The sequence below is a fragment of the Eupeodes corollae genome, chromosome 2 (genome assembly GCF_945859685.1).
Source record: "Eupeodes corollae chromosome 2, idEupCoro1.1, whole genome shotgun sequence".
Taxonomy (NCBI): domain Eukaryota; kingdom Metazoa; phylum Arthropoda; class Insecta; order Diptera; family Syrphidae; genus Eupeodes; species Eupeodes corollae.
Window position 1 is genome coordinate 70,711,502 of NC_079148.1, and position 26,880 is coordinate 70,738,381.

Below are 26,880 nucleotides of genomic sequence, written 5' to 3' on the forward strand. Positions count from 1 at the left end.
ATAAACTGCGTATAAAAGGTTTTACTAAAAGGTGAAAATCACGAATGTGCAAAAATCTTATATAAATTTTTAACAGATTGTGGCGCTTAAGAGTTTTGTGGTCATTAAAAATAAACATAAAAATACGTATGGGCTATGTCATTGGCTGATATAAGAAGTATTATAAAGTTGATTTTTAACTCCGCTAATCCTGCTCTTCGTGGATCGCGGATCTTCAACGGTAATGTATGATTAGCTCATTAAATACTAAACAAGACAGCATTGTTAAATGGGGTCTCAAAACTCAAGTAGAATTTAATGCGTCGAAAACTTAATGCTGCCTATTCTCGTTAAAACTTATTTAACCATTTCTGCCAATACTCATAAGTGGCTTTTGCTCAAAGAGACTAGAAACCACGAATTTTTTATAATGTCTAATCACCTCTTGTGGAAGGATCACAAAGACGATGTCGCCAAAATGCTGTTAGATGCTTGGGTTTCGTAAGGTGATGCAAGAAATTTATCTCCCCTTCTGACCTGACTGTACCACTTATATATACATACGTCCAAAGCTTTGGTATAATTCCTATTTCTGGGCATGAGCTACTGCAACTTACCAAAGTCTCTTTAAAGTAGATCATTCGTAAAGTTTCTTTTCCTTCCTTTTGTTGCCGTCATTTGAACAGATTATGCTCTTCTCCCTCCTCTGATCCTAACATGCTTAGTGACTAGTACATAGATTCGTTTTTTGGTCGAACTACGGGAATTTCGAATGCTTTGCAACACAGTGTCACTTCTAGTCATTGCAGTATTTCCGAATTCAAAACCATTATGCATCGACAGATCTCTCTCTTTCCTAATGCTCCTAATATCTTGGCATAAAAAGGGTATCAAAATTAAATACAAATCGGCTGGTAAAACAAAAATAAAGTACGTGTAGTTAATGTTGTAATTAATATTTAAATTTTATAAATGTGATTAAGTTGTATTTGAAGGTTGTTATAAACTAATCGCTATATTTAAATCCCATCAAAACAAAAACAACTTGTATAGAGAGATACAAAATTGAAATCTTTCTTTCTTCGTTTAATACTTGTTTGAATTTTTATGTAATTGATTTTTTCTTAAAAATTAACTAAAAAGTAAGGTAAGCTTGCTTCCAAAAACTGTTTCTGTTTACGATGTTATTAGTCGAGAACCAATTTTAGTAGAGTTTCTTGAAAGTTTTTATATCTTGCTAGCGGCCCGTCCCGGCTTCGCACAGGTAGACATAAATAGGTACAGATACTTAAGTTATAAGGATGCTTATTAAAACTATTATGGATCACTAAATTAAAAAAAAAGTGTATGCTTATCTTAAAGTCTCCCCGCCACCTACAAATACCACACTAAGTTGGCTGTGGTATTTGTAGGTGGCCACAAAACGTATTGATTTTCAGGAGATCCTACTCTAGAAAGTGAAACATACAATTACTCTTTCATTAAGTCGATACCAACTTGTGAAAAAGTTAGTCCCTGGGACAAACAATATTTGAACAGCTGGTACATAAGTATATCTGAAGCAGTGTGGAGGATATTAGAGTTGCACCTATTTATATCTACCCGGCCGCTAGTTTTATTGTATTAATGAGACTGTAGGAGTAGTTGAAAAGAATATTCAGAATTATATAGAGCACATGAAATTAAATGAGAAATAATCCAGAAAAAGCGATGTTACGTTTTAGATCGATCAAAATATCACATTGCACCACGTGTTGTTGAAAAAGAAATTTCCATTTCCAACGTGGCGCCATCTATGAGAAGTTCACGATAGATCGTCCGACAGTTTTCTGTAAAAAATCTGATTTAAGGCGCCATCTGTTCGAGACTTATGAAACTAACGATTAATAACAAACATCAACATTGACAATTAGTTTATTGTTAATTATAAATACAAACTATCCTATATCTCAAGTTAAACCAAATTACACATATAATGCCAACTTTCATCGAAATCGGTTGACTTGGTGAAGAGTTCACTGGGAACATACATATGACACTAAAAAACTAAATTGGGTGGCACAACAGTCCGTTTGAGAACTTGGGACTAGTGACTGACAACTCTCAACCATTCCTGTGTGGGAACCTGTTGTCAGGGATGGAAGGCACCTACAGTTTTAAGCCGAATCCGAACAACAAATTTGAGAAAGCACTTTTCATGACAAGAATTAGGTACTCTTGGAGAATTTGTCAATTCCTCGCAAGAGTCAGTACCCGTGAAAAAACTTTAGATGGCATAGGCTGGGATCGAACCCAAGACCTTTTGCATGACAGTCCAACGCACTTTTTTGGTTTTGAAATTCATTTTTATTAACTAAATATTAAACCTATCTAAAAGCTAGACAAAAATTCATAAAACTAGCCTAATTAATCATAACTTACAACTAACTTACTGGTCCCATACGGACACTCTAAGCTAAACAATAATACTTATTTCTAATGCCCTTCGGCCCTAAGATCTATTTTACTTCAATTAAATTTTATTTATTTTTGTACTTATAAGAAAATTTGAAAAAAAAACTATTATCAATATCCTTTTTTATTTTTACTTAAAAACTACTTAAAATTAGGTCCTTAAATAAAACTTAAAACTAACTTAAACTGCCTATTGTACCTATAATCTACTTAAAACTAGAACAACCATAGTAGCAAATCTAACTATTTAACGTGTTCTTACCATATTTTGTTGACTTTTTTTTATTCCATATTATTTTTTTTGTGTATATTTTTGTTTGTTTGCCACTATGCCTATTCTACCTCAAACTAAACCCATAAACTTTAAAACAAGTATGTAAGCCAGCCAAGGCTTAAAACCCCATCCCGATTACCCACTATCAAGTGCCGATTGAAGCCACCAAAACTGGTTCTCCTGCTTCACCCTATCAGTTCGGTCCCGTTCGGACACAGCCCTACTAAACCGAAGGAGCTCTGTTCCGACTTTTGCCATGACATTCCGATTGTACAGGAGTCGCCTATCCATGGTTCTTGGTCTAACGTGGTATATTAGCGGAACTGCCAATCTATCCTGTATCAGACCGCTTCTATCTAAAAAAAGGAATGTCTCGGGTGGAATGAAGCCGCTTGAGCGTGCACTTTTAAAATACTCGTCGCTCGGATAGAACGCCGAAAATTAAATCGTTGGTCGAAGACATAGCTCTTGCAATGTGACCTCGAAGGGGTTTTATCACGAAATTGTCAATTCTGTTGATTCGGGTGCCGTTGTATAGGACCACGTTGGAATAGTAATGCACATAAGAAGATTTGGATGCTCGATATAAGCCGGTACAGCGTCGTAAACACTGCCGCTCGAACACCCGAAACTTCTCCATCTGGGAAGGGGCAAGGCTGAACCACACAGGACAACCATAAACGATCATTGGCCGTATGAGGGCCATGTAGCAAATTACCATCACTCTGGAGTCAAGCCGACTGCTTAAAAACAGCCGTTTCGTAAGAGCGAAGGCTCCTCTAGCCTTGGTCAGAGCAGCATTTATACGTCTGTCGAAATATAAATACTGATCTAACCAGATACCGAGGTACTTCACTACACTTTTGCTCGCTAATGGCTGCCCGTGAAGATCAACGATGACCATCTTGCGCCAATTCTTGCTCGTATCCCTCGTGGCCCTAGCCAACGAAGTCCAACAGTCTAACGCACTAACCATCATGCCACGGGTATTACATATGACACTGGATTTTTATATATTAAGGTATAAACAAATACATATTAGATTTTTCTAAGGAAAATAAGCACAGAATCAAATCATTTTAAAGTCAATACTCGTACGTTTATTTTATTCACGAAATATCGAGAAACGAACATTAATTTTTACCTATTTTGTTAACTATTTTTTTTTGTAGATTTTAATTTGCATGAAAAAACAGTTCAATTTTTTATAAAAAACAATTTTCTATAAGACAAAACTAGTTTGAAGCCAATATCTATAATTCTTAAAAAGATATTAAAGTCGAAAACTTATTTTTACTAATTTTTAGTAATGTTTTTTTTGTAAGAAAAAGTGTCAATTCGATTTTCTCAACATCTTGCCAGATTTCAAAATTCTTCGTTCCATAAATTTAGTTTAAAGATAAAATCATTTTTTATTCGTAAGATATTCATATGATATTCAGATGGTACCCCGAACCTAAGGAATTACGTACTACACACAGAAATCTCTCTAAAAATCTTTGATTTAGATTCAAGGGACCTTGAAACGTGATATATGTTATTATTTGCTAAATATTTAGCAATTTACTAAGGGAGTCAAATATTTAGAATCTTTGCTTACTAGTTGATTGCTAATTGCCATTTAATTAAAAAACGGGTATCCAAACATGTCAACAAAATGACAGTTCGTGAAAATAAACAAAGAAAATACGCTGAAACGGTCCTAATATTTGGAATTCTCAACGGTTGTCTGGACCATTCCATCCAGTGCTCTTATAAGAATCATTGTACCGATGTCACATGGATTTAGAAAATTCCTAAAAGTTAAATTAGCATTACATGTTTTTAACTTTAGAAAATTGTTAAAACATAGAAAGATATGTTGAAATCGTTTAAAATTACCTTTTTACTCTAGTAAATTGCTAAAAATTAATTTAACACTTAATTAAATCGTTTAGAAATTCATTCCCATATAAATGTACTGATTTACCTCCTCGAATACATATTTACATAAAACAGCTTAAACTTAATATTTTAATTGCATATCTACTCTTTCAAAAAATATCATTTGAACAATTTTAGCTGGTATCAATGGAAGGTTACATTAGTCCAAAATTACGTTTTCTTTCTATAGCGCAAACAAAAAATAATTTTTTAAAGCATGTCCTTATTTCGAATCTCGCCTTCAGGTTTTTAAAATATTCTACTATAAAAGTGCTAAAAACAACTTAAACCCTAATTTCTAAGCCTAATTACAAATTAAAATATTTCTTAAAAATAAATTGTATGATGATTTTGAAACGTAAAAGTCTTTCTCTTTTAGATGCAATTTAGAGAATTTTAGTATATAACTTAGTTTCTGGTTATTCTCATTATTTAGAGTCTATATTTGAATCTTTATAAAGTTTTGAAAAAACTTGAATTTGATACTTTAAAGGGTTTGGAAAAGTTTTAGTGCTGATTTCGAATCCGAACTCTAATTTTAACTATTTGCTCAAGTTTTAAAAATACCTGTTTAAAACATTATTTTTATATATTTCAAAAACTTGATGCAATAGAATTGTTTGGACAACAGATTCGTTACAAGTATCAAACTTACTTGTTTCTTTTAGATTTTTGAAAGACATGTAAAATCTAATAACTTTTGAAGTTTTTTTCGAATATAATATATGTATGTATACATACTCTCAAAAACACTTATTTTGAAGTCGGATTTGAATTAAGGCCACAAAAACCCATTGGAAAAGTGAAATTTTATTGCCATTTATTGTCGACCAGTGTTATTAGTGTGTATGGTTCGCAGTTTTTAATTGATTTTCATTTTAACTTAAGACTAGCTCAACAATTAAAATAAAATAAATAGTAATAATTCATAACCTTCTAAACCTAGTACGTAGCATGAAGACGAGTTTTTGAGCACAGCTTAAAACTGTTCTTTAAAGTTCGATAAAGAATGCTGAAAAAATTAAAATTATATAATCTTTATAAACCTTAACTTAATATTTACTATTTTAAGGGATAAAGTCAAAATTTTAGTTGCTAGATTTATTGAAGACACTGTTGTCTATCGATTCATGGTACTAACTAACTTGGACCACTCTCTATACATATGAAAGCATTCCGAGATTTCGACAGTTTTCTAAATATGCCACATTTAAGCGCCAAAATACAAAAGTCTAGTGAGGTTTTGGGTGCATTTCATGCAGAAATATTAGAAATTAACTTGAAAAGTAGCTTTTTCCAAAAATACTATATTCTGTTCTTGTTGGAGGATTTAAAAAATTCAGAATATGAAATGAACGTTGAATCTTTAATTATTAGCCATTAGTTTATTGATAGTGTCACTTTTATCATTTTTGGGACATTTAAATTTCTACAATTCGTGTTTTAATCTCAGTTCTGGAGTATCCAAAGGAATTGCACTTCAATAAGTAGATTGCTTCAATTTTTTAAGACTTACAAAGTTTTTGTCTTTATTAGAAGAAAATTGATTTAAAAAAAAACACTTTAAGAAAGCCTTACACAATTTATGTGCGTCAAAAAAGGTCAAGACCCCCCACCAACTGAATCCGCCATTTTAACTACGAAGGTCATAAGACATTTAGTATAAACAAGTTATAACCAATTTAAGAATGTATAAAAATAAATCAATTTTTAATACATATAATCCATGAGGGTCGGGTTCTAGAATAAAAAAAAAATAAGGTCTACCCGACATATACCATAAGTCCTTGAACATAATGGTTATAAATATGTTGGGCTTGAGAAGGGTTAATCTGCCAGATGGGAACCCTTTGTCGTTTTCTACCGATTCGTACAAGTTTATTTAATGTTTTCAGTTAATAAATAAATAGGTAGTTGAACTCTGAACTCTTAATCAAGTTCGAATTACTTAATACCACCTGTTCATTGCCAAACTTGCTTCCTTTTTCACTTAAACTTAATTGAAAATGTTTGTAATAACAATCTTTATTTAACTGAACAAGTTTGTATTCTCACAACACAGTTTGAAATGGATCGTTGGCAAGGTAAAGTCGCTGTAGTTACTGGTGCAGGTAGTGGAATTGGTGCTACAATCGCAAAAGACCTTCACCATGAAGGAATGTGTGTTGTTGCATTGGATCTTTGCGGAAATCGCTTGGAGGATATTCGTAATAGTATAGCATTTGAGGAAAGATCCCGATTTTATATCAAATGTTGTGATGTTCAAGACGAAGAACAAGTCAAGGAAGCTTTTGCTTTTGTAGAAAGTGAATTAGGAGGTGTTGATGTCCTCGTAAATAATGCTGGAATTGTGAAATCGACAGAGTTATTGAAACTAGACAACACTGCAGATATAAAATTGTCTCTAGATACAAATGTCTTGGGAGTAGTTTTGTGCACAAGAGAAGCATTTCGGTCGATGAAAGAACGAGGAGGCGATGGACATGTTGTACTCATAAATAGCACTGCTGGTCATATTACGCCGAATATACCAGAATTACCCTCTTTGAATATTTACCCTGCAACAAAATATGCTATCACATCAATGACTGAGGTTTATAGACAGGAATTCTCGAGGCATGGTACAAAAATTCGCATAACTGTAAGAATATGTTGTTTTATGAAATTGTGCTAACTAATTTAGTTATTTTGTTATCATACAATAAGAGTGTAAGCCCAGGCGCAGTGGATACTGAAATGTTTCCAGATCATCTAATTGACAAGATACGAGCCAGCATGCCAATGTTAAAAACTAAGGATGTGTCAAGCGCTGTACTCTATGCTCTAGCAGCACCACCACACGTTCAGGTAAAATTTAAATAGAATTTAACAATTTTTAGATAAAGTAATGTAATTCACATATTTATTAAATTTATGTTTTTATTTCTTTTTAATTTATTTATCCAGGTGCACGAAATTATCCTGAAACCTATTGGAAAAAATTGCTTTTAGCTACGGTAGTATGATTTCTTTTCTTTTCTTAGAACTTCTCTCCCATTGGTTTGATAATTATATTGTGAACCTAAAAGTAAAAAAAAAATATTATTAAAAACTTAAAAATGTTATCTGTAGGGTATCCCTGGTTAAAATGATTACTAAAGTGGTATTAACAAACTGGTTAAAGTTTCCGCTTTAAGGAAACAAAATTGAACTTAACATCTTAATATCACTTGTTGTGCATTATTATTTCAGTCTAACAACTTTTATTTTTACTAATTAAATGAATATAATATATATATTGAGAGATACATTTTATATATTTATAAAATGTATCTCTCAATATTTTTGGTAAAATAAATTGCATACTGTGTGTATTTTGATGAGAAAGATTGCTAAACACAAAAGTCGTTCTACCGATAAATAAACAATGAAAGTGAACTTTTAAGATCGTTAGACTTGATATTTCTTTTATTTAAAAAAAATAACAATACTCGTAAATTCACGTAATAATATAATGTTTCTTACCTGTACATTATCCGGTGTTGAAATCGCATACAAAACAGCATCGGCAACATCTTCAGAACTGAGCATTGGCATAAATTGCTTAACAACGGTTTGAATTTCTGTCGGAAGAATGTCTGTATTCACAATCCCAGGACTTATACTCTTTAAACAAAATAAATGCATGTAACATTAATTTAAAATCTAAAATTCAAAGCCTCATATATATGTACATACCGTTATTCGAACCTTAGACTTATTTTTAAGAAATTCTTGTCGATAAATTTCGGTCATAGCTCTAAGTGCAAATTTTGTCGCTGGATAGACATTTAAGGATGGCAAATCAGGTCCTAAATTAGGAACCTGATGTCCAGCGACACTATTCACAATCACAATATGACCCTCAACATTTCTGTCCAACATAGAGTTGAAGGCTTCTCTTGTGCAATACACAACTCCCATTAAGTTCGTCTCGATTGTTTGTCGAATTTCTTTGGTATTGTTACGTTTGCTTAGTTGAGTTGTTTCAATGACTCCAGCATTATTCACCAGAACATCAACACCTCCGAAATTTTTCTCGGTCCATTCGAAGGCTTTCATGACGTCATCTTCTTTGGTTAAATCACACTTAATAGCATGTAGATTCTTCTGGACAGCTCCTGGCAGATCCGCGGCTAGTTTTCGCACCCTTTCATCCCGTCGAGCCAAACCAACAACAATCAGACCTGCTGCTGTAAGGGCCTTGGCACAAGCAGCTCCAATTCCAGCACTAGCACCGGTCACAACGGCGACTTTCTTCTGCCAACGCTCCATATTAAATGATGATACATTTTGAAAAACCAAAGCGAAGCCTAATAGGTAATTGAATAATCCAATTTAAAATTCTTCAACATTACCCTGTCAACCCCTAATTGGCAGCAAACACTATTGGAATTCAGTTTTTTAGTGCCATCGGATTCATTTCTCATTCGAACTCTAGAATGGAAAGGTGGCAGAATAAGTTGGCTATAGTAACTGGTGCCAGTGGAGGCATCGGAGCGGCATGTGCTAAGGCATTGGTTGGAGCTGGGCTGAGAGTTGTGGGTCTAGCTAGAAGGGAACAAAAGCTTAAGGAGCTCAGGGAAAGTCTTCCGGCAAGTCTTCGGTCAAATTTTATCCCAAGAAAATGTGATGTCTCCAAAGAGGATCAGGTTATTGATGCCATCGACTGGACTGAAAAGCAACTGGGTGGAGCAAGTGTTTTGCTCAATAATGCAGGAATTACACGAGAAACTGAACTTGTAACACCCGGGAACACACAAAAAATTCGTGAAGTTATCGACACAAATGTGATGGGTGTATTGTGGTGCACTCGGGAAGTATTCAATCGGATTAAGGTGCGTGGTGACGAGGGTCATATTCTGATAATCAACAGCATTGCTGGACATCAAGTATTGAATTTCATCGATGTCCTGCCGTCATTCAATATTTATCCGTCCACGAAATTTGCCATAACTGCCATGACAGAGACATATCGACAAGAGTTTCAATTGCACAAAGCTAATGTGAAAATTACAGTAATTTTTGTTTAAATATTTTAATTTAATGGAATAGATAAGACAAATACAATCTTTTTTTTAAGGGAATCTGTCCAGGTGCAGTAAATACAAACATTTTTCCAGAAGAGATACATTTCTTTGTGAAAGATATGGCTAGACTTAACCCTGGCGATATTGCAGACGCTGTTTTGTATGCATTAAGGACTCCACCTAACGTTCAGGTTTATATACAAATCTTAAATTATTTGAAATTTTTTAAAAAACTTTTTTTTTGTTATTTCAGATTCATGAAATTACTGTGAAACCAATGGGCGAAATATTTTGAAAACATAACTTTCAAACTTTCAAATCAAAGTATATTTTAGCGAAAACATATTTGCGTAGAAAAAAATGTTTACCAATTCCCCCACAAGATTGTTGTTGTTTTTTACAAATAAACATCTTACATATTGGTGGTCGTTTGAATTAATCTTGAAAGTTGTACAATGTACATCTTTGTAGTACAAAATACTAGATTAGGTTTAGTATTTTAAAAATAATAAAGCGTAGTACAGCGAAGTGATAATTTTAATAGAAGGAATCTTTACGTTAAATTTTTCAGTTCGTATCTCTTAGTTAGTTTTTGTTTATGATGGTGGCCTAATTAAAGCATCCGACCTCAAACGTCCCAGGCTTTATTAAGCTTGAAAAAAAATGTTTCAAAATAATTATATTCGACAATTTAAAGACGAGTAAGATATATTTACAGGGGTGGAATCAGCTAATCGGCTATTTATGATAGTCAAATTGAATATCGTTTTCATTCCGTCTGTGTAAGATGATTCAACTCAATTCAACTCAATTACACAATTTAAGATTCAAATTGTCAAAATTCGTTGTTGCCTTGGTGAAATTTCAAATCGATTCTTATAAAATATCTAAATAAAAGTATCAAATTGGCTGATTTTGAATAAAATTCTTACTCTTTTCAAATGTGGTAAGCTTTAAAGAAACAAAGTGAACAAAGAAATTTTCAAGTCGTTTGTGTAAGCGTCTGGTAGCTCTATTCGGAATAAACATTTTTGTTTGAAAATTACCATTTTTTTCTGACAGCTTTTTAGTTATCAATTTGACTATCACCTTACGTAGATCAAATTTTATCTTTTTGATTGCCATTATCAACAATCACCTTAGCCGATTCAACACCAGAAGTTAAATTGGTACGTCTAAGGGTTTCCTAAGTTACAGACTTTCAAAATGTTATCAAAATAAATTTCATACAAAAAATTGATTTTAAATAAATTATCAACAATCACCTTAGCCGATTCAACACCAGAAGTTAAATTGGTACGTCTAAGGGTTTCCTAAGTTACAGACTTTCAAAATGTTATCAAAATAAATTTCATACAAAAAATTGATTTTAAATAAATTATCAACAATCACCTTAGCCGATTCAACACCAGAAGTTAAATTGGTACGTCTAAGGGTTTCCTAAGTTACAGACTTTCAAAATGTTATCAAAATAAATTTCATACAAAAAATTGATTTTAAATAAATGTAAGTAATATTTCTTACATCTGTGCTTTCAATGATGATGATAAATCGATTCGTTTTTAATAATTTACGAATAAATTACTGCTTATACTTCTGTAACAGTTCTTAAAAGTAAACTAAATTTAGAGTTTTCGAATCATTTATCTTAATCCTCCAATCTTTAAAATATTTTGAAAAGAAGCAGGTGTCATCTACAAAAATACATTGATTGCAGTTTTGCAAAACAGGAAAATCAGCAGTTAAATCTGTATCGGGTATCAGGCCAAGAACAGATCCTTGAGGCACAACTGCAGAACCCATAAACATTGCCGATAGAATTTTTTTAACAGAGTCAACTAAAGTTCTCGATGACAGAATTTACTTCAAAATTTGTATTTTATATATACGAAAGTGCTTTTTGAACGTCAAGTAAAAGCATAAAAACACGTACTTTTACCATTGATAAAAATGGTTCTAATAATTTTAGTTGTTCGATCGATTTGGTCCAAACTGCACAGGAGGCAGATTATTACTATTGTTAAAATGTGCCATGCCTGCATTAAGCATTAAAAACCAGTGGCAACATTGCCTTGCAGCCATCAAAGATGCCGCCTCTAAAGTGCTAGGTTTCACACGGCCACAACAGCGATACCCCTGGTATGACGACGAATTACAGCAAGCACACGCAGCAAAACAGCCTTCATACCTGTGCGGCGCTGCACAGAAGGACCAGAGCTGCTCGCGAGCTCTACGAGAAAAAGAGGAGAGAGTAACACCGGCTTTTTCGATTTAAAATAAGAGAGTATGAGAAGCGCGCGATCGAGGAGATAGATGGATGCCACAACAGGAATGAGGCTCGTAAATTTTACAAAAAGGTAAAAAAATCCTCCCAAGAAAACCAGCCGCGAACCGAAGTTTGTAAGTGCAGGGGAACCACATTCTATGTTGAGAATATGGAAAGACCACTTCTCCAAATTATAAAACGGCGATGAAGAACCAAATTCCACTGTAAGAGAGACAGAACCACTCAACCTACGCGAAGCAGATCAACAATTCCGCCTACCTAACCTTGACGAAGTGAAGATAGCTATATCTAAACTTAAGTCAAACAAAGCTGCTAGAGCTGACAGCATCGCTGTCGAACTATTCAGAGCAGCAGGCGATGACTTGGTAGGGAGCATGCACCAACTCATCTGCAAAATATGGTCGGAAGAAAGCATGCCCGATGAGTGGAATCTCAGCGTAGTATGCCCGATACATAAGAAAGATTCTCTAAATTGCGCCAATTACAGAGGCATCAGTTTCCTTAACATTGCGTATAAGATCCTCTCTGCCGTATTATGTGAACGTCTGAAGCCATTCGTCAACAACCTGATTGGTCCTTATGAGTGTGGCTTCAGACCAGGAATGTCCACTATCGACCAAATTTTCACACTACGGCAGATTTTGGAAAAAACCCAGGAGCTTCAAATCGATACCCACCATCTCCTTATCGATTTTAAAGTGGCGTATGACAGCATCTACAGGGAAGAGCTCTTTTGGCATCCCTGTCAAACTTATCCGTTTGTGCAGATTGACTATGGAGAATGCACGCTGCTCTATCAAGTTAGGAAAATATCAAAAAAGAACATTGAACAACTACGTCTTGGACAAAACGTCACCATGGACAGCTATAACTTTGAGGTAGTTAAAGACTTTGTCTGCCTAGGCACCGCTATTAACTCAGACAACAACACCAGCGCTGAAATCAAACGAAGAATAACTCTTGCAAATCGCTTTGGACTTAGAAGGCAATTGAGAAGTAAAGTTCTCTCTCGAGCATCTAAAATCACCATCTATAAGACACTCATCATCCCGGTTCTCATTTATGGGGCTGAGGTCTGGACCCTGTCAAAGAAAGATGAGAGCGTCTTAGGATGCTTCGAGAGAAAAATTCTTCGGTCCCGTATGCATAGATGTAGAATGGAGGAGAAGATATAACGATGAACTGCACGGGCTGAACAGCGTTAGCTAACAGAATTAAATTGCAACGGCTTAGAAGGCTAGGTCATGTAGAACGAATGAACATCAACGCTTCAGCCCGGAAGGTCTTCGAATGCAATCCCGAGGGACGGCGCAGTAGAGGAAAACCGCGACTCAGGTGGCGCAATGGGTGAAGACCTCAACCAACGTATGAAACTAAAGGCAGCTAGTTAGGGAGCTTGGTCCCTAGACATCCTGGAGACGCATGTTGGTTGAGGCCCAGGTCCGCCCGGAATGTAGAGCCACTGTTCAGTCTCAACCTGAACCACATTTATCAATTTATTTAATTTTATTTATTTTTTTATGAATTACTTTTATTTTCGCTCAAGGCAGCATCTAATCATAATTTACCCTATTGTTATTATTAAAAACATACATACTCACATAATACACATTGTAACATATGTACATATAATCATTTAACACTCGTACGCATTAACTGCTCATCTTGTACATAGTTAAACGAATTTGCTCTGATGTTAAGCCTAACGGCTTGCATTTCTTCTATTTTCTTTTGTTTGTTAAATTCTTATATTTCTTTACCATGTAAGTTAGTTTTAAGCATTTTTATAATAAATCATTCTTGTTTTGACGCCTCATAAAGACAACACGGCCTTTTATTTCTCAGCAGCTACCTTACTTGATTTTGAGTAAGGTAATTGCGACGTTGCGCCATAAGAGCTTTGTTTGGTCAATACATTGGTGACCCCGACGTGATCCAGTGAATATTACATTGGATTACAAATTAATAATTACATATCATCGCACAAGAAAAGCTGCTTCTAATCAAATCTTAATATTCACATTGGATGGTTCATAACAGGTAGGGTGATTAATTGTCGCATTAACTGCAATTTAATTTATTGGATCTTCAATCTACATACAAACTACGTCCTAATTCACACCGAGACTGCAATCAACATCATTTCTTCGCATCAACGCTGCATAAACGTGGGAGATTAATAAAAACCAACATCACCTCAACGGTACTCCAGATATCTCAACACAACTGTAATACGCTTGGAACAGCAACGGAACAAATTACCTCATAACGGAACGCAACAAATCACCTCATAACGGAACGAACACATCACCTCTCATAACGGAACACATTGGTAACATCAAAGAACTTCGTGAGTACCCATTTTTTTATTATTTAAAAGTGAAGTGATTATCTCAAAATGGCTGAAGTAAAGTTAGAGAAGCTTAGAGTAAAACGCCAAGTAATCATCGGCCAGCTAGGTAGAACGAAAGAATTCTTAAAACGCGCTTCTGCAGCACTTACCGCTGAACTCGAGACTAGATTAGAATCTCTCGAATCGACGAGAACTAATTTCGAAGCAATCCAACTAAAAATTGAAGAGCTTGACGAGAACGAAGCTACTCTTCCAGTCAGAGGTGATTTCGAAGAGACTTATTTTGAAATTCGTCCAGCACTACTAAATTTAATTAGCGATGCTAGGCATCCATCGGATTCCGAACCTATGAATCGTACGGCACTAGAAACTACAATTGGAGGCACACCAATCCGCCTGCCAGAGATACCTCTACCTAAATTCTCGGGAGATTACGTCAATTGGACGTCGTTTTACCAAACTTTCGTTACTTTGATCCATAACAATCCGGCCTTGAATAACATCACTCGATTTCATTTCCTACGATCAGCGCTTAGTGAAAAGGCACTTAGCAGCATTCGTGCTCTAGAGGTTAACGAACCCAATTACGAAGTAGCTCTAAAAACACTTGTATCTCGATATAATAAGGAGCAAGTCATAGCTCATGAGCATCTTAGAAGAATCTTTAATCTTTCACAAGTTTCAAGAAACTCCGCAACGGAACTTCGTACGCTCTTGGATGAACTTAACGTTCACTTAAGTGCACTTACATCACTGGGTAGGCCTACAGTCTATTGGGATGATCCCATGATCTACCTGATGTGCACTAAATTAGACAGCCTATCGTTAGATAAATGGAATGACATTCGTTCCCAAGATAGATTTCCAACCCTTGATGAGTTCAAGAAGTTTTTGGAAAACCGAGCTTTCAATCTAGACGAAAAATCATGTCTCGCTCCTGCAGCCTACACTTCGAATCTGAAGAATATTAAACCTAAAAAGGACAATAAACAACCGCAAACGTCTCTCATCGCAGTACACGAAAAGCTCTGTAGTTATTGTTCAGGTACGAAACACAATATATATAGATGCCGAAAATTTCTACAACTTTCACCCGAACAACGCTACAACTCAGCAAATGGGTTAAAACTCTGTCTTAACTGCCTCAAAACTGGCCATCTAACTGATTCCTGCAGCTTAGATAAGTGTCGCACTTGCAAGCAGCCACACCATACATTGCTGCATGATCATTTAAAAGCATCACCCGCACCATCTGCACAAAATGAAACTCCTTCAAAGGAACCTTGACTAGAATCTTCGCTTGATAAAATTTCTACAGCTAAGCCCACACCTGTTTTGACCATTCCCATAATAAAAGATCAAACAAGCTCAAACTCCACTATCGGAACATCAGTATTGGTATCAGAATACCAGAAAACTAAAACTCGCTCTCAAATTATACTAGCCACTGCGCTTGTCATGGCCCTCAACAAATACGGCCAACCTCTCTTATGCAGAGCCTTATTAGACTCAGGTTCGCAGCTACATTTCATAACTGAATCTTGCGCTTCACAGCTTGGTCTTGAGCGCTCACGGACTGATCTGCCCATCAGCGGTATTGGAAACTCCACCTCGACAATACGTCACAAAATCACTACGTCCATATACTCACGGTTCAGTAAATTTTCTAAAACAATTGACTTTCACGTCTTGCCACAAATTACTGGCAACCATCCTGATAGCTTCATCAATGTCGACGAATGGGATATCTTAAAAAGGCTTGACCTAGCCGATCCTCATTTTTATCGTCCGAGCAAAATTGACATCCTCATCGGAGCGGAGCTACTCTTCACTATCCTGAAACAGGAACAGTATCGCCTTGCTATCGACCTTCCTATCTTACAGAGTACCGAACTTGGATGGGTAGTCGCTGGCAAACTGCAATCAAAACCTCTGCCGCTTTCACACTGCAACATTGCAACCACAGCACTTCCCACACTCTCTTCTCTAGAAAGGACACTTCACAAATTTTGGGACCTAGAAGACTACAAGGCTCCGTCTAAGACTCTCTCCCAAGAGGAAGAAGAATGTGAGAAACACTTTAAGCAGTCCTTCTCACGAACAAGCTCTGGTCGCTTCATTGTCCGTCTTCCATTTCGACGAAACCCGTCACAACTCGGAAACTCACTGAACACAGCTTCTAAAAGATTCAAAACGCTTGAACGCAAGCTCATCTCCAAACCGGAACTGCAACAGCCTTACAGAGCATTTGTTAACGAGTACATAAATCTTCACCACATGCAAGAAATTAAGACTATACCAACCTCAAACTATTTTTTACCACACCACTGCGTTGTCAAACCGGATAGCTCATCCACAAAACTCCGAGTAGTTTTTGACGGTTCGGCAAAGACTTCAACAAATCTCTCTCTAAATGACCTGCTTATGGTTGGACCAACCGTACAGCCCGACTTATTTACAGTCTTAATCAATTTTCGCACATTTGCTTACGTATTCATGGCAGATATTCGTCAGATGTTTCGACAAATTCTTATTCACGAAGACGATCGAAAATATCAAATGATAGTTTGGCGCAATGAGCCGAACGAAATTCTAAAATACTACCTCCTGAATACAGTGACATATGGCACATCATCTGCTCCCTTCTTAGCCACTAGATGTATCGTTCAATTAGCAGAGGAAGAAGAGGCTCAATTTCCTAAAGCAGCCCATGCGGTTTTAAATGGAGTCTATGTAGACAATTTCATGACAGGAGCTAATGACCTCTCAGAAGCTAATCAACTTAAGAAAGATATCATCTCAATCTTAGCAAAAGGGCAGTTTGAACTCAGAAAATTCTGTGCTAATAACGACCGACTTTTAGATGACACTCCAGAAGAACATAGAGAGCCCTTTGTGATCATAAATAATTCTGAGACAATCAAAACTTTGGGATTGATCTGGCAACCACAGGAAGATCTTTTCAAATTCAATTATGTACCAGAATTTCACAATCAGACTTCCAAAAGGACAGTGCTCTCTGATCTAGGTAAGAATTTCGATCCTCTTGGCTTAATCGGTCCAATCGTCGTAAAAGGGAAGCTGTTCATGCAACAGCTCTGGAAATCTAAACTAGGATGGGACTCACCACTACCAGAGGAGCTTAGCCTTCAATGGGATCGCTACATTCAGCAGCTAAATGAAGTCAAATTCTTGTCCTGCCCTCGGCATCTTCTTGGTCAATCAGAATATGTTGACATCCAACTACATGCATTCTCGGACAGCAGCGAAGCCGCATACGGAACGTGTTGCTATTTACGTTCACTAAGTCGTTCAGGCGAAGTAAACTGCCAGCTCATATGCTCCAAATCACGCGTATGTCCAATAAAGTCGACAAGCCTACCTAGACTAGAGCTCCAAGCAGCAGTCATGATGGTCGAGTTAGTTGACAGGCTAACAAAAATACTCCAACTCAAGATCAACGATATTTTCTATCATACCGATTCGCAGATTGTTTTAGCCTGGATTTCCCAACCATCATACACATGGGTTACATTCGTCGCCAATAGAGTAGCCAGAATTCAAGAACTCTCCCAAGCAGAGCAATGGAGACATGTTTCTGGAAAAATTAATCCGGCAGATCTGATCTCAAGAGGTTGTACAGCTGATACCTTACAATCATCATCTCTCTGGTTCCAAGGACCAAGCTTCTTAATTTCAATGCATGAGAGCTGGCGAGAAACAGCAATGCTCAGCTCTTTTGAAGAAATCCCGGAAAGAAAATCATCCAACAAGGCGCTCATCGCAGCACATCCGCAATACTACAGCGTAATGCAAAACGTAAAATACAACGATTCACTCCCAAAACTAGAGAGAATATTCGCTTACGTATATCGTTTCTACAATAAAGCACGAAAAATTCAAACTACTGCGGTACTTTCAACTCTTCCCACTGTGGAGGAAAGTAATCTCGCCCACAACGGCTTAATCATAAATATGCAACTTCTTGAATTCAAAAATGAATTCAATCGCCTTCAAAATTCTGAACAAGTTGAACAAACTAGTCGTCTTCGAAATCTTTGCCCATTTATAGCCAGAGATGGCTTGCTCAGGGTCAAAGGACGACTGGAAAACGCTCCTATTAATTATGATTCTAAGCATCAAATAATTTTACCTAAAAGAAATTTATTAACTGATCTAATTTTTTCTTTTTATCATTTAAAGTCGCTTCATGCAGCTCCACAGGCACTTCTTGGTATAATTCGTCAAAGGTACTGGCCTATAGATGGACTAAACATGGCTCGTCGAGAATTCAATAAATGCCAACGCTGTTTCCGTGTCAAACCAAAATCAGTAGAGCAGTTTATGGGCAATCTTCCACCAGAACGGGTATCACCAGAAGGTCCATTCCTGACCACTGGCGTTGACTTTTGTGGCCCCTTTAAACTACGCTACCAGCCAAGGGCTCGAACAATCATTAAAGGATACATCGCTGTCTTCGTCTGCTTCACCACTAAAGCAGTCCACTTAGAAGCAGTCGGAGATCTAACTACAGCCTCGTTCATCGCAGCACTCCGACGATTTATCGCCCGGCGCGGCCTCTGTCGTACAATATTCTGCGACAACGCAACCAACTTTGTCGGCGCCCGAAACGAGCTCAAAGAACTAGCGAGATTATTCGAAAGTGAAAGCCTGATACAGATTAAGGAAATCTGTCGAGTGGACCGAATCGAGTGGCGTTTTATTCCTCCAAGGTCACCTCATTTCGGTGGTCTCTGGGAGGCTGCCGTCAAGTCTGCGAAGTACCACTTCATTCGAGTAGCAGCAAATGCGATTCTTAACTATGAAGAACTAAACACTCTCACCGCTCAAATCGAAGCAATTTTGAACTCGCGTCCAATTACACCGCTCTCATCATCACCGAATGACCTGGAACCACTCACTCCAGGCCACTTTCTCATAGGACGTCCGTTGACATCCATACCAGAACCCTGCTTACTAGATGCTAGTATCTCGAGGCTCACCAGGTTTAGACGGTTACAACAAATTCAGCAACAATTTTGGAAACGCTGGTCTCGAGACTACCTCCTTAGCCTACAAGAACGTACCAGGTGGTACAAAAAATCTGAAATTCTCAAAGCAGGCACAATCGTTCTCATACATGACGACAACTTACCCCCATACAAATGGCTTATGGGACGAATCCTCAAGACTTTCCCTGGCTCTGATGGCATCGTACGTGTGGCTGAAGTCAAAACCAAACTTGGCATCTATAAACGAACAGCCAATAAACTCTACCCACTTCCGATGTAAACACAGTTGAAGATATAGATAACAATACTTCAAGGTGGCCGGCATGTTCAGTCTCAACCTGAACCACATTTATCAATTTATTTAATTTTATTTATTTTTTTATGAATTACTTTTATTTTCGCTCAAGGCAGCATCTAATCATAATTTACCCTATTGTTATTATTAAAAACATACATACTCACATAATACACATTGTAACATATGTACATATAATCATTTAACACTCGTACGCATTAACTGCTCATCTTGTACATAGTTAAACGAATTTGCTCTGATGTTAAGCCTAACGGCTTGCATTTCTTCTATTTTCTTTTGTTTGTTAAATTCTTATATTTCTTTACCATGTAAGTTAGTTTTAAGCATTTTTATAATAAATCATTCTTGTTTTGACGCCTCATAAAGACAACACGGCCTTTTATTTCTCAGCAGCTACCTTACTTGATTTTGAGTAAGGTAATTGCGACGTTGCGCCATAAGAGCTTTGTTTGGTCAATACAGCCACCTTAAGTAAATAAGTAAGTATAATGTGCCATGAGTTTGTGTTTAATTTTTTATAAAGACTTAGAGAACTAAGCTTATGGGACGATAACTTTCAGGATGGCAAACGTTTTTTTCTAGGTTTAAAAATTGGTATGATTCTAGCCTTTTACCATTCTATTGGAAAGTACTATAGAGAACCAGGGCCTAGTGACTTACAACTCTCAACCATTCCTGTGTGCGAGTAATTGCAGGGTTGGAGGGAACCTACAGTTTATATGCCGAATCCGAACGGATAATTTGAGAAAGTACTTTTTCATGACAAGAATTACTCTTGGACAATTTGTCAAGTCGTCGCAAGAGTCAGTACCCCTTGGATCGAACCCAAGACCTCTCGCATGACAGTCCAACGAACTAACCATCATGCCACGTGTACTACTAGGTTTAAAGTAAGGCTTCTTTAATAACATTCAGGAAAGGTTTGCCACCTTTCTCTATGGTTCCATTTCTTGTTTCTAAACCTTCCAATACTTTCTTCAATCAAATTTGTTAGAATTTTCATTTCTGGTAATAATTATAGCCCGTCCGTTTCCATGTTCTTCTGAAACAGTTTTTGATGAGTTTAACTAGGTTAGGAGTAAGAACATTATTAAACAAACATTATATCAATATCAACTTTAAATTGTTAGATGCTAAAAACAACCAACAACTTTTTTTTAAGGCTTAGTTAAAACAAAAAACTATATTTCTCTTTAGATGCAATTTTAACTATTTTAGTACTTTATTCAAATAAATTATGTAGGTGGTGCAAAGGTCCGTTAAAAATAAGGGCCTAGTGACTTACAATCATTCTTTTTTGCAAGTATGTAATGTTGTAAGGGACGGATGCGAACTACAGTTTTAAGCCGAATTCGAAAGAATAATTTGAGAAAGCTCTTTTCATGACAAGAATTACTCTTGGAGGATTTCTTTTTTACTGTAAACGGTCCTATTTGTAGAATTGAAAATTCTGACTTTCAAGACATTTCAATGTCAGCTGAATCTTATTCACGCATGGATTTTTAAAGCGATGAGTGTTTCTAAAAATTAAGTGTTTTTTTTTTAAATGAAACAAGCCAAATTTTTTTGTGAAACAAAAAATAACGTTTTTAAAATCTGGTAAAATTTTGAGAAAAATTGAATTGACTGTTTTTTTTACTAAATCTTACACAATTTTTTGTTAAAGTTTCTAAAAAATCGACAGACGGGTACGGTGGAAAGTTATCAGTGTGGGTTGCATCCTAGTCTATTTTTTCAACTCATTTTAAAATTTGAATTCTGATTTTATTCTATTGATTTTTGTTTCTAATATCGTTTTCATGGATAGAAACAAAACAGTTTGGGGGCCTGTGTACAGAACTTGCTTTCCATTTGAGAAGCTTTTATTAATTTACTTTGTGCGATTAACTTTAACGTGTGATGGTTGTAAGCTTTATTCTTTTTAATTATGAATGGACTTCAGTTCGACGAAAAGTAAAGTAGTTTGAAGAGAAGCAATCAGTAGTTCAGTGCATTTATAATTCGAATTGTTTTTGAAAATAAACAAAAAACAATAAGTGTTTAGTCATTCTCATTGAAGACAGCTGGTCTTCTGGACATTTGATTTATATTTAAGTTTTTATAACAATTGAAAAGATAAACAAGATTTTTTGTTTAGCTAAACTTTTTTTTGCGTTTGAGGCTTCAAAGTGTGTTGTTTGTTTGTTTATTTTGATAGTGTATTATTTTACATATACACTGAGCTATATTTAGTCATGAATATCAGAAAGCTAAGCCCTGAACTTGCTAGAAAAGCTGAAGAAGACTTTGGCGAGACCTATGATCGTTTACAAACAGATATCGATGCTCTTCGTTGTTGGATAGAGAAACAAAATCACTTGATTTCCAGGAAGGATGATCAATTTCTGGTCACGTTTCTAAGACGTTGTGATTTTAATTTAGAGGATACTAAAAAGAGAATTGATTCTTTCCTCACTTGTAAATCTACCAGTCCTGATATTTACAAAAATCGATCAGTTGATGAAACTGCTTTAGAAATTCTGAAATCCGGGTGAGGGTTACTTGTGATTCGTATGTTTATTTTCCTCTGATATTTAAAATGTTTCTTTTTTTTTTAGATTAGTTACAATTCCACCGAATTCATTACCAAATTGTGGTCCAAAAGTGATAATCTCACATTTCTGCAAATTTGATCCGAAAAAACACAATTTTAAAGACATTGTAAAGGTTCGATTCATGTTATTTGAAATATTAGCTTTTACTGATGATGTCGCTAGTATAAGTGGTGCCGAATTGGTTTTTGATTTGAAAAATTGTTCAATCAAACAAGCTTTTTATTTGCAACCAGCTGTTTTGAAGAAAGCAGTTTTTTATCAAGAGCAATGCACACCACTTCGAATAAAAGCAATTCACATAATAAACATGAAGAAAGAGCTTCAAAGTATTGTTCAATTTGCAAGAAGTATTATCTCAGCTGCGGAAACAGCAATTCCGGTAAGGTCAAAAATAGTTTTCGAAATTCTGAATTACTAAAGTAATGAAATTTGTGCTTTGATTTGGTGCATGAGAAAGAAAGTGATTTATATGGTTATATACCGCAGGAATCAATGCCGATAGAATATGGAGGTAACAATGGATCCAGTGAAGAATTTTTAAAAGAGTGGGAAAAAATTCTAATAGATCACAGCGAATATTTTGAAAATGATGCACTTCTTGGAACTGATGAAACACTTCGAAAAACATCAAGTGTTAGTTTAGAATATAATTCTAGTTTCAGAAAATTAGAATTAGATTAGTTAATACGCCATTTTATTTATACTTAAAAATACTCCCGTCAAAATAATAATAATTGGTTACTTGTTTATGATGCTGGCCTTATTAGTAATTCAACTTTTCGAACTCGTGCACCAAACGCAACATGTCAAAAATCAAATAAACTAACTAAAATTTGGGTTTAAAGTGGTATCTACCAATGCAACGGTTTTCAGAATAAAAGTTTTCAAAAACTAGCTAAAAAACGATTTTATGAAATTTGCCAAAAGAAGAAGAAAATATTATGGTATTGGATGTCTATATCCCAATCGTTAGGAGTGACAGTTAATTTGTTCAGAAAAGTGAGTTTACATACATGATCAAAGATATGATATCAACGGCAGTACCTACATTATTGTGGTATAACTAAAAGAAAGAAATCAATTCCTGTAAAGTAACTTTAAACAAAAATTTTAATTTCATATTTAAAAACAACAAAAACAGTTAAACTAAATTTTAATCTCAAAGTTAAAAACAACAGAAAAAAATATTTAAACAGCTATTTTTGTTTCATTATTTAATTACCTTGTCAGTTATTGCTGAAGAACTAAAGAGTCGAATCTAAGAACTTATTTTATTTTTAAGAAAATTGGAAACATTTAGGTCTACTATACTATTTTTTTAGTCAAATAGTTTTTTCTCTGGAAAAAAGGGCTGTTTTTTCTAGTTGTTGATGATTTTCTTAATACATATAAGCAACGCTTTCCAAAATAATTTCATTCATTATTTGGTTTTACAATCGCAAAACGAACACTTTAAAATGTGACTTGAAACAAAAATTAACTATTGGTATTCAAGATAATCACCTTCTAATATAATGGAAACATAGCAAAACTTAATTATCTTTTCTATTGTTTTCTCTTGCAAAATAAGCCCAGTTAGTCCATTTTCACTAACAAAACTAAATAATATCAACAGTAACAGATTAATTTTTTCCCCCAATGGAAAACACATGATTTCAAATGCTCAACTACTCAACGAACACAGCCATCAAAATACAAATGCAATATCATTCATACCAACATTTGATGACGAAATCACATAAGATTCATACGAGACTCGTATAAAATGTTAAAAACCCATCCGTAGTAAGATTCTACTTTAACTTTTTTTGGTAGTATTCATATATATTTCGTATATTGTTTTTGTTATTCGTGTAATATCCTACTATACTATTGATAGATTTTCCAACAAAAAACGGGTATTCTAAATTAGATGTTAAATTGTGAGCATGATAAAATAGTAATTGTTTCAATTTTGATACCATTAGCTAAGTCACTGTGATGTTCAAATGATAGACATGTGCATTCAAGAGGACACAAGCGTCCACAGGTTTTTCTCAAAACCCACCTCTGTCTATCAACTCCTATTCTCACCTCCCCGCGATGAACATCGGGTGCCTAGTACCTCAACTGAAGATTGGGTTCCAACCCCTGTGGAAAGTTGTTGGGGGCAGCAAACGAGAGAGGGGGGGAGAGGTGTTTCCACTAAGGCACCTTTCCTTATCCAGGCGGCAGCGGACTATTTCTCGAGATAGAATCAACGGTGGCGTCTACAGTTCCAGTAAGGTTGAACTACTTAGTGAACACCTTATAGGGCTTCTTCGACATATTCGGAGCCCAGGAATGTAAGGAGCGGTTTATCCGGCTCCCCTTCCTTGGAGTTATACTAAGGATCTGGCCCTCCAGGTTGGGGGTTGTGCCATTGGGGTGACTTCCTGGCCACGTAAAAATACCTTAAGTTTCGAAGCACCAACAAGCCTCGGATACGGACGGATTCACTGTTGACAAAACACGCAAACGAAATAAGGACAACGAATTTCGGATATGTACGTGGAATGTTAGGTCCCTTAACAGACCACGTGCAGCCGAACAATTAGCGGAAGCCCTAAACTGCTGCAAGGCAGATATTACAGCCATCCAAGAAGTGCGATGGGATGGACCGGGCAAACGCAAACTAAAAGACTGCGATATCTACTACGGCGACTGCTACCGAGAACAAAGACAGCGTCTATTTGGGTGTGGATTTGTTGTTGGAACTAGGCTCAGGCAAAAAGTCTTGAGTTTCAACAGTGTAAGCGAGCGCATCACGACAATCCGCATCAAGGCTAAATTCGCCAACATAAGCCTAATATGCGCGCATGCCACAACAGAGGAGAAAGATGAAGACACTAAAGAAATATTCTTCGAGCTCTTGGACAAGACATATGAGCAGTGCCCTTGCTATGACATTAAAATTGTCTTAGGAGATTTTAATGCCAAGCTAGGAAGAGAAGATATCTTTGGTAGGATAATCGGGAGATACAGCCTGCACGACACTACCTCCGACAACGGATTCAGGCTGGTCGATTTCGCTGCGGGGCGAGACGTTCTGGTAGCTAGTACGCAGTTCACGCATCTCAATATCCACAAGGGGACACGGAAATCTCCTGATCAATTAACCGACTTCTACTTCGTAATTCGTAAATTTTACCAATAGGTAAAAAAACCTCCCAACTGAACCGAAGCCTGTAAAGACGATCAGTTGAACATCGTAGTAGAACCGCAGTCGATGCTGAGAATATGGAAAGATCACTTCTCCAAATTATATAACGGTGATGACGAACCGAATTCCGCTGTAAGGGAGATAGAACCACTCAACCTCGGCGAAGCAGATCAATAATTCCGCCTACCCGACCTTGACGAAGTGAAGATAGCTATATCTAAACTTAAGTCAAACAAAGCTGCTGGAGCTGACGGCGTCGTTGCCGAACTATTCAAAGCAGCAGGCGATGACCGGGTAGGGAGCATGCACCAATTCATCTGCAAAATATGGTCGGAAGAAAGCATGCCCATTTAGTGGAATCTCAGCATAGTGTGCCCGATACATAAGAAAGGAGACCCTGTAAATTGCGTCAACTATAGAGGCATCAGGCTCCTTAGCATTGCGTATAAGATCCTCTCTACCGTATTATGTGAACGTCTGAAGCCGTTCGTCAACAACCTGATTGGTCCTTATCAGTGTGGCTTCAGACCAGGAAAGTCCACTATCGACCAAATATTCACGCTACGGAAGATCTTGGAAAAAACCCAAGAGCTTCAAATCGATACCCACCATCTCTTTATCGATTTTAAAGCCGCAATGTCTAGTTTTGGCATCCCTGTCAAACTTATCCGTTTGTGCAGAATGACGATGGACAATGCACGCTGCTCTATCAAGGTCGGAAAAGATCTCACCGATGCATTTGATGTCAAAAAAGGTTTTAGACAAGGCGATGCACTGTCATGCGACTTCTTCAACATCGTTCTGGAAAGAATTGTGCAAAACTCAACCGTCAACACTAGAGGCACAATCTTCCAAAGATCCATCCAATTACTCGGATTCGCAGATAATATTGACAAATTTGGAAGATCAAGGCGTGATGTCAGTGGAGCGTTTTTGAGCATTGCGACGGAAGCGAAGAAGATGGGTTTAGTGCTCAATGAGGGCAAGACCAAGTATATGCTGTCATCAAAAAAGGACACTGAACGACGACGTCTTAGACAAAACGTCACCATGGACAGCTATAACTTTGAGGTAGTTAAGGACTTTGTCTACCTAGGCACCGCTATTAATGCAGACAACGACACCAGCGCTGAAATCAAACGAAGAATAACTCTTGCAAATCGCTGCTTCTTTTGACTTAGAAGGCAATTGAGAAGTAAAGTCCTCTCTCGAGCATCTAAAATCACCATCTTTAAGACACTCATCATCCCGGTTCTCATTTATGGCGCTGAGGCCTGGACCCTGTCAAAGAAAGATGAGAGCGTCTTAGGATGCTTCGAGAGAAAAATTCTTGGGGTGATTTTTGGTCCCGTACGCATAGATGGAGAATGGAGGAGAAGATATAACGACGAACTGTACGGGCTGTACAGCGACACTGACCTAGTTAGCAGAATTAAAGTCCAACGGCTTAGAAGGCAAG

At 36.5% G+C, this 26,880-nt stretch overlaps 6 protein-coding genes across 6 annotated transcripts; 5 read left to right on the forward strand and 1 right to left on the reverse strand.

The window, feature by feature from the left end:
- The first annotated feature begins 6,621 nt into the window (after positions 1-6,621).
- On the forward strand, positions 6,622-7,644 carry LOC129948162 (farnesol dehydrogenase-like). Its single transcript, XM_056059041.1, has 2 exons — positions 6,622-7,271; positions 7,337-7,644. Exons 1-2 carry the CDS (start codon positions 6,699-6,701, stop codon positions 7,490-7,492), a joined length of 729 nt encoding a protein of 242 aa, XP_055915016.1. The 5' UTR covers positions 6,622-6,698; the 3' UTR covers positions 7,493-7,644.
- On the reverse strand, positions 7,533-8,938 carry LOC129948160 (farnesol dehydrogenase). Its single transcript, XM_056059039.1, has 3 exons — positions 8,348-8,938; positions 8,135-8,275; positions 7,533-7,691 (listed from the first exon to the last, which is right to left on the reverse strand). The coding sequence occupies exons 1-3, from the start codon at positions 8,921-8,923 to the stop codon at positions 7,650-7,652; spliced, it is 759 nt and encodes a 252-aa protein (XP_055915014.1). The 5' UTR covers positions 8,924-8,938; the 3' UTR covers positions 7,533-7,649.
- Positions 8,939-9,049: 111 nt separating this feature from the next.
- On the forward strand, positions 9,050-9,985 carry LOC129948161 (farnesol dehydrogenase-like). Its single transcript, XM_056059040.1, has 3 exons — positions 9,050-9,666; positions 9,732-9,869; positions 9,932-9,985. The coding sequence occupies exons 1-3, from the start codon at positions 9,091-9,093 to the stop codon at positions 9,971-9,973; spliced, it is 756 nt and encodes a 251-aa protein (XP_055915015.1). The 5' UTR covers positions 9,050-9,090; the 3' UTR covers positions 9,974-9,985.
- A 4,378-nt stretch (positions 9,986-14,363) lies between these two features.
- On the forward strand, positions 14,364-15,605 carry LOC129945023 (uncharacterized). The gene has a single exon (XM_056054684.1). The coding sequence runs from the start codon at positions 14,364-14,366 to the stop codon at positions 15,603-15,605; it is 1,242 nt and encodes a 413-aa protein (XP_055910659.1).
- Positions 15,606-15,776: 171 nt separating this feature from the next.
- On the forward strand, positions 15,777-19,610 carry LOC129945024 (uncharacterized). Its single transcript, XM_056054685.1, has 2 exons — positions 15,777-18,410; positions 18,522-19,610. The coding sequence occupies exons 1-2, from the start codon at positions 15,777-15,779 to the stop codon at positions 19,608-19,610; spliced, it is 3,723 nt and encodes a 1,240-aa protein (XP_055910660.1).
- A 1,981-nt stretch (positions 19,611-21,591) lies between these two features.
- Positions 21,592-22,676, forward strand: LOC129945621 (alpha-tocopherol transfer protein-like). Its single transcript, XM_056055461.1, has 2 exons — positions 21,592-22,176; positions 22,244-22,676. The coding sequence occupies exons 1-2, from the start codon at positions 21,881-21,883 to the stop codon at positions 22,656-22,658; spliced, it is 711 nt and encodes a 236-aa protein (XP_055911436.1). The 5' UTR covers positions 21,592-21,880; the 3' UTR covers positions 22,659-22,676.
- Positions 22,677-26,880: the final 4,204 nt, after the last annotated feature.

What these genes read in the sequence shown, in the direction of transcription:
- LOC129948162 (XM_056059041.1), top strand. Translation starts at nt 6,699, where the DNA reads ATGGATCGTTGGCAAGGTAAAGTCGCTGTAGTTACTGGTGCAGGTAGT. An exon ending in GTACAAAAATTCGCATAACT is followed by an intron (nt 7,272 to 7,336) that starts GTAAGAATATGT and finishes TCATACAATAAG; the next exon opens with AGTGTAAGCCCAGGCGCAGT.
- LOC129948160 (XM_056059039.1), bottom strand. Translation starts at nt 8,923, where the DNA reads ATGGAGCGTTGGCAGAAGAAAGTCGCCGTTGTGACCGGTGCTAGTGCT. An exon ending in AGTCTAAGGTTCGAATAACG is followed by an intron (nt 8,276 to 8,347) that starts GTATGTACATAT and finishes TTTTGTTTAAAG; the next exon opens with AGTATAAGTCCTGGGATTGT. An exon ending in CAACACCGGATAATGTACAG is followed by an intron (nt 7,692 to 8,134) that starts GTAAGAAACATT and finishes TTTTACTTTTAG; the next exon opens with GTTCACAATATAATTATCAA.
- LOC129948161 (XM_056059040.1), top strand. Translation starts at nt 9,091, where the DNA reads ATGGAAAGGTGGCAGAATAAGTTGGCTATAGTAACTGGTGCCAGTGGA. An exon ending in AAGCTAATGTGAAAATTACA is followed by an intron (nt 9,667 to 9,731) that starts GTAATTTTTGTT and finishes CTTTTTTTTAAG; the next exon opens with GGAATCTGTCCAGGTGCAGT. An exon ending in GGACTCCACCTAACGTTCAG is followed by an intron (nt 9,870 to 9,931) that starts GTTTATATACAA and finishes TTGTTATTTCAG; the next exon opens with ATTCATGAAATTACTGTGAA.
- LOC129945023 (XM_056054684.1), top strand. Translation starts at nt 14,364, where the DNA reads ATGGCTGAAGTAAAGTTAGAGAAGCTTAGAGTAAAACGCCAAGTAATC.
- LOC129945024 (XM_056054685.1), top strand. Translation starts at nt 15,777, where the DNA reads ATGGCCCTCAACAAATACGGCCAACCTCTCTTATGCAGAGCCTTATTA. An exon ending in CCAGAGATGGCTTGCTCAGG is followed by an intron (nt 18,411 to 18,521) that starts GTCAAAGGACGA and finishes TATCATTTAAAG; the next exon opens with TCGCTTCATGCAGCTCCACA.
- LOC129945621 (XM_056055461.1), top strand. Translation starts at nt 21,881, where the DNA reads ATGAATATCAGAAAGCTAAGCCCTGAACTTGCTAGAAAAGCTGAAGAA. An exon ending in TTAGAAATTCTGAAATCCGG is followed by an intron (nt 22,177 to 22,243) that starts GTGAGGGTTACT and finishes TTTTTTTTTTAG; the next exon opens with ATTAGTTACAATTCCACCGA.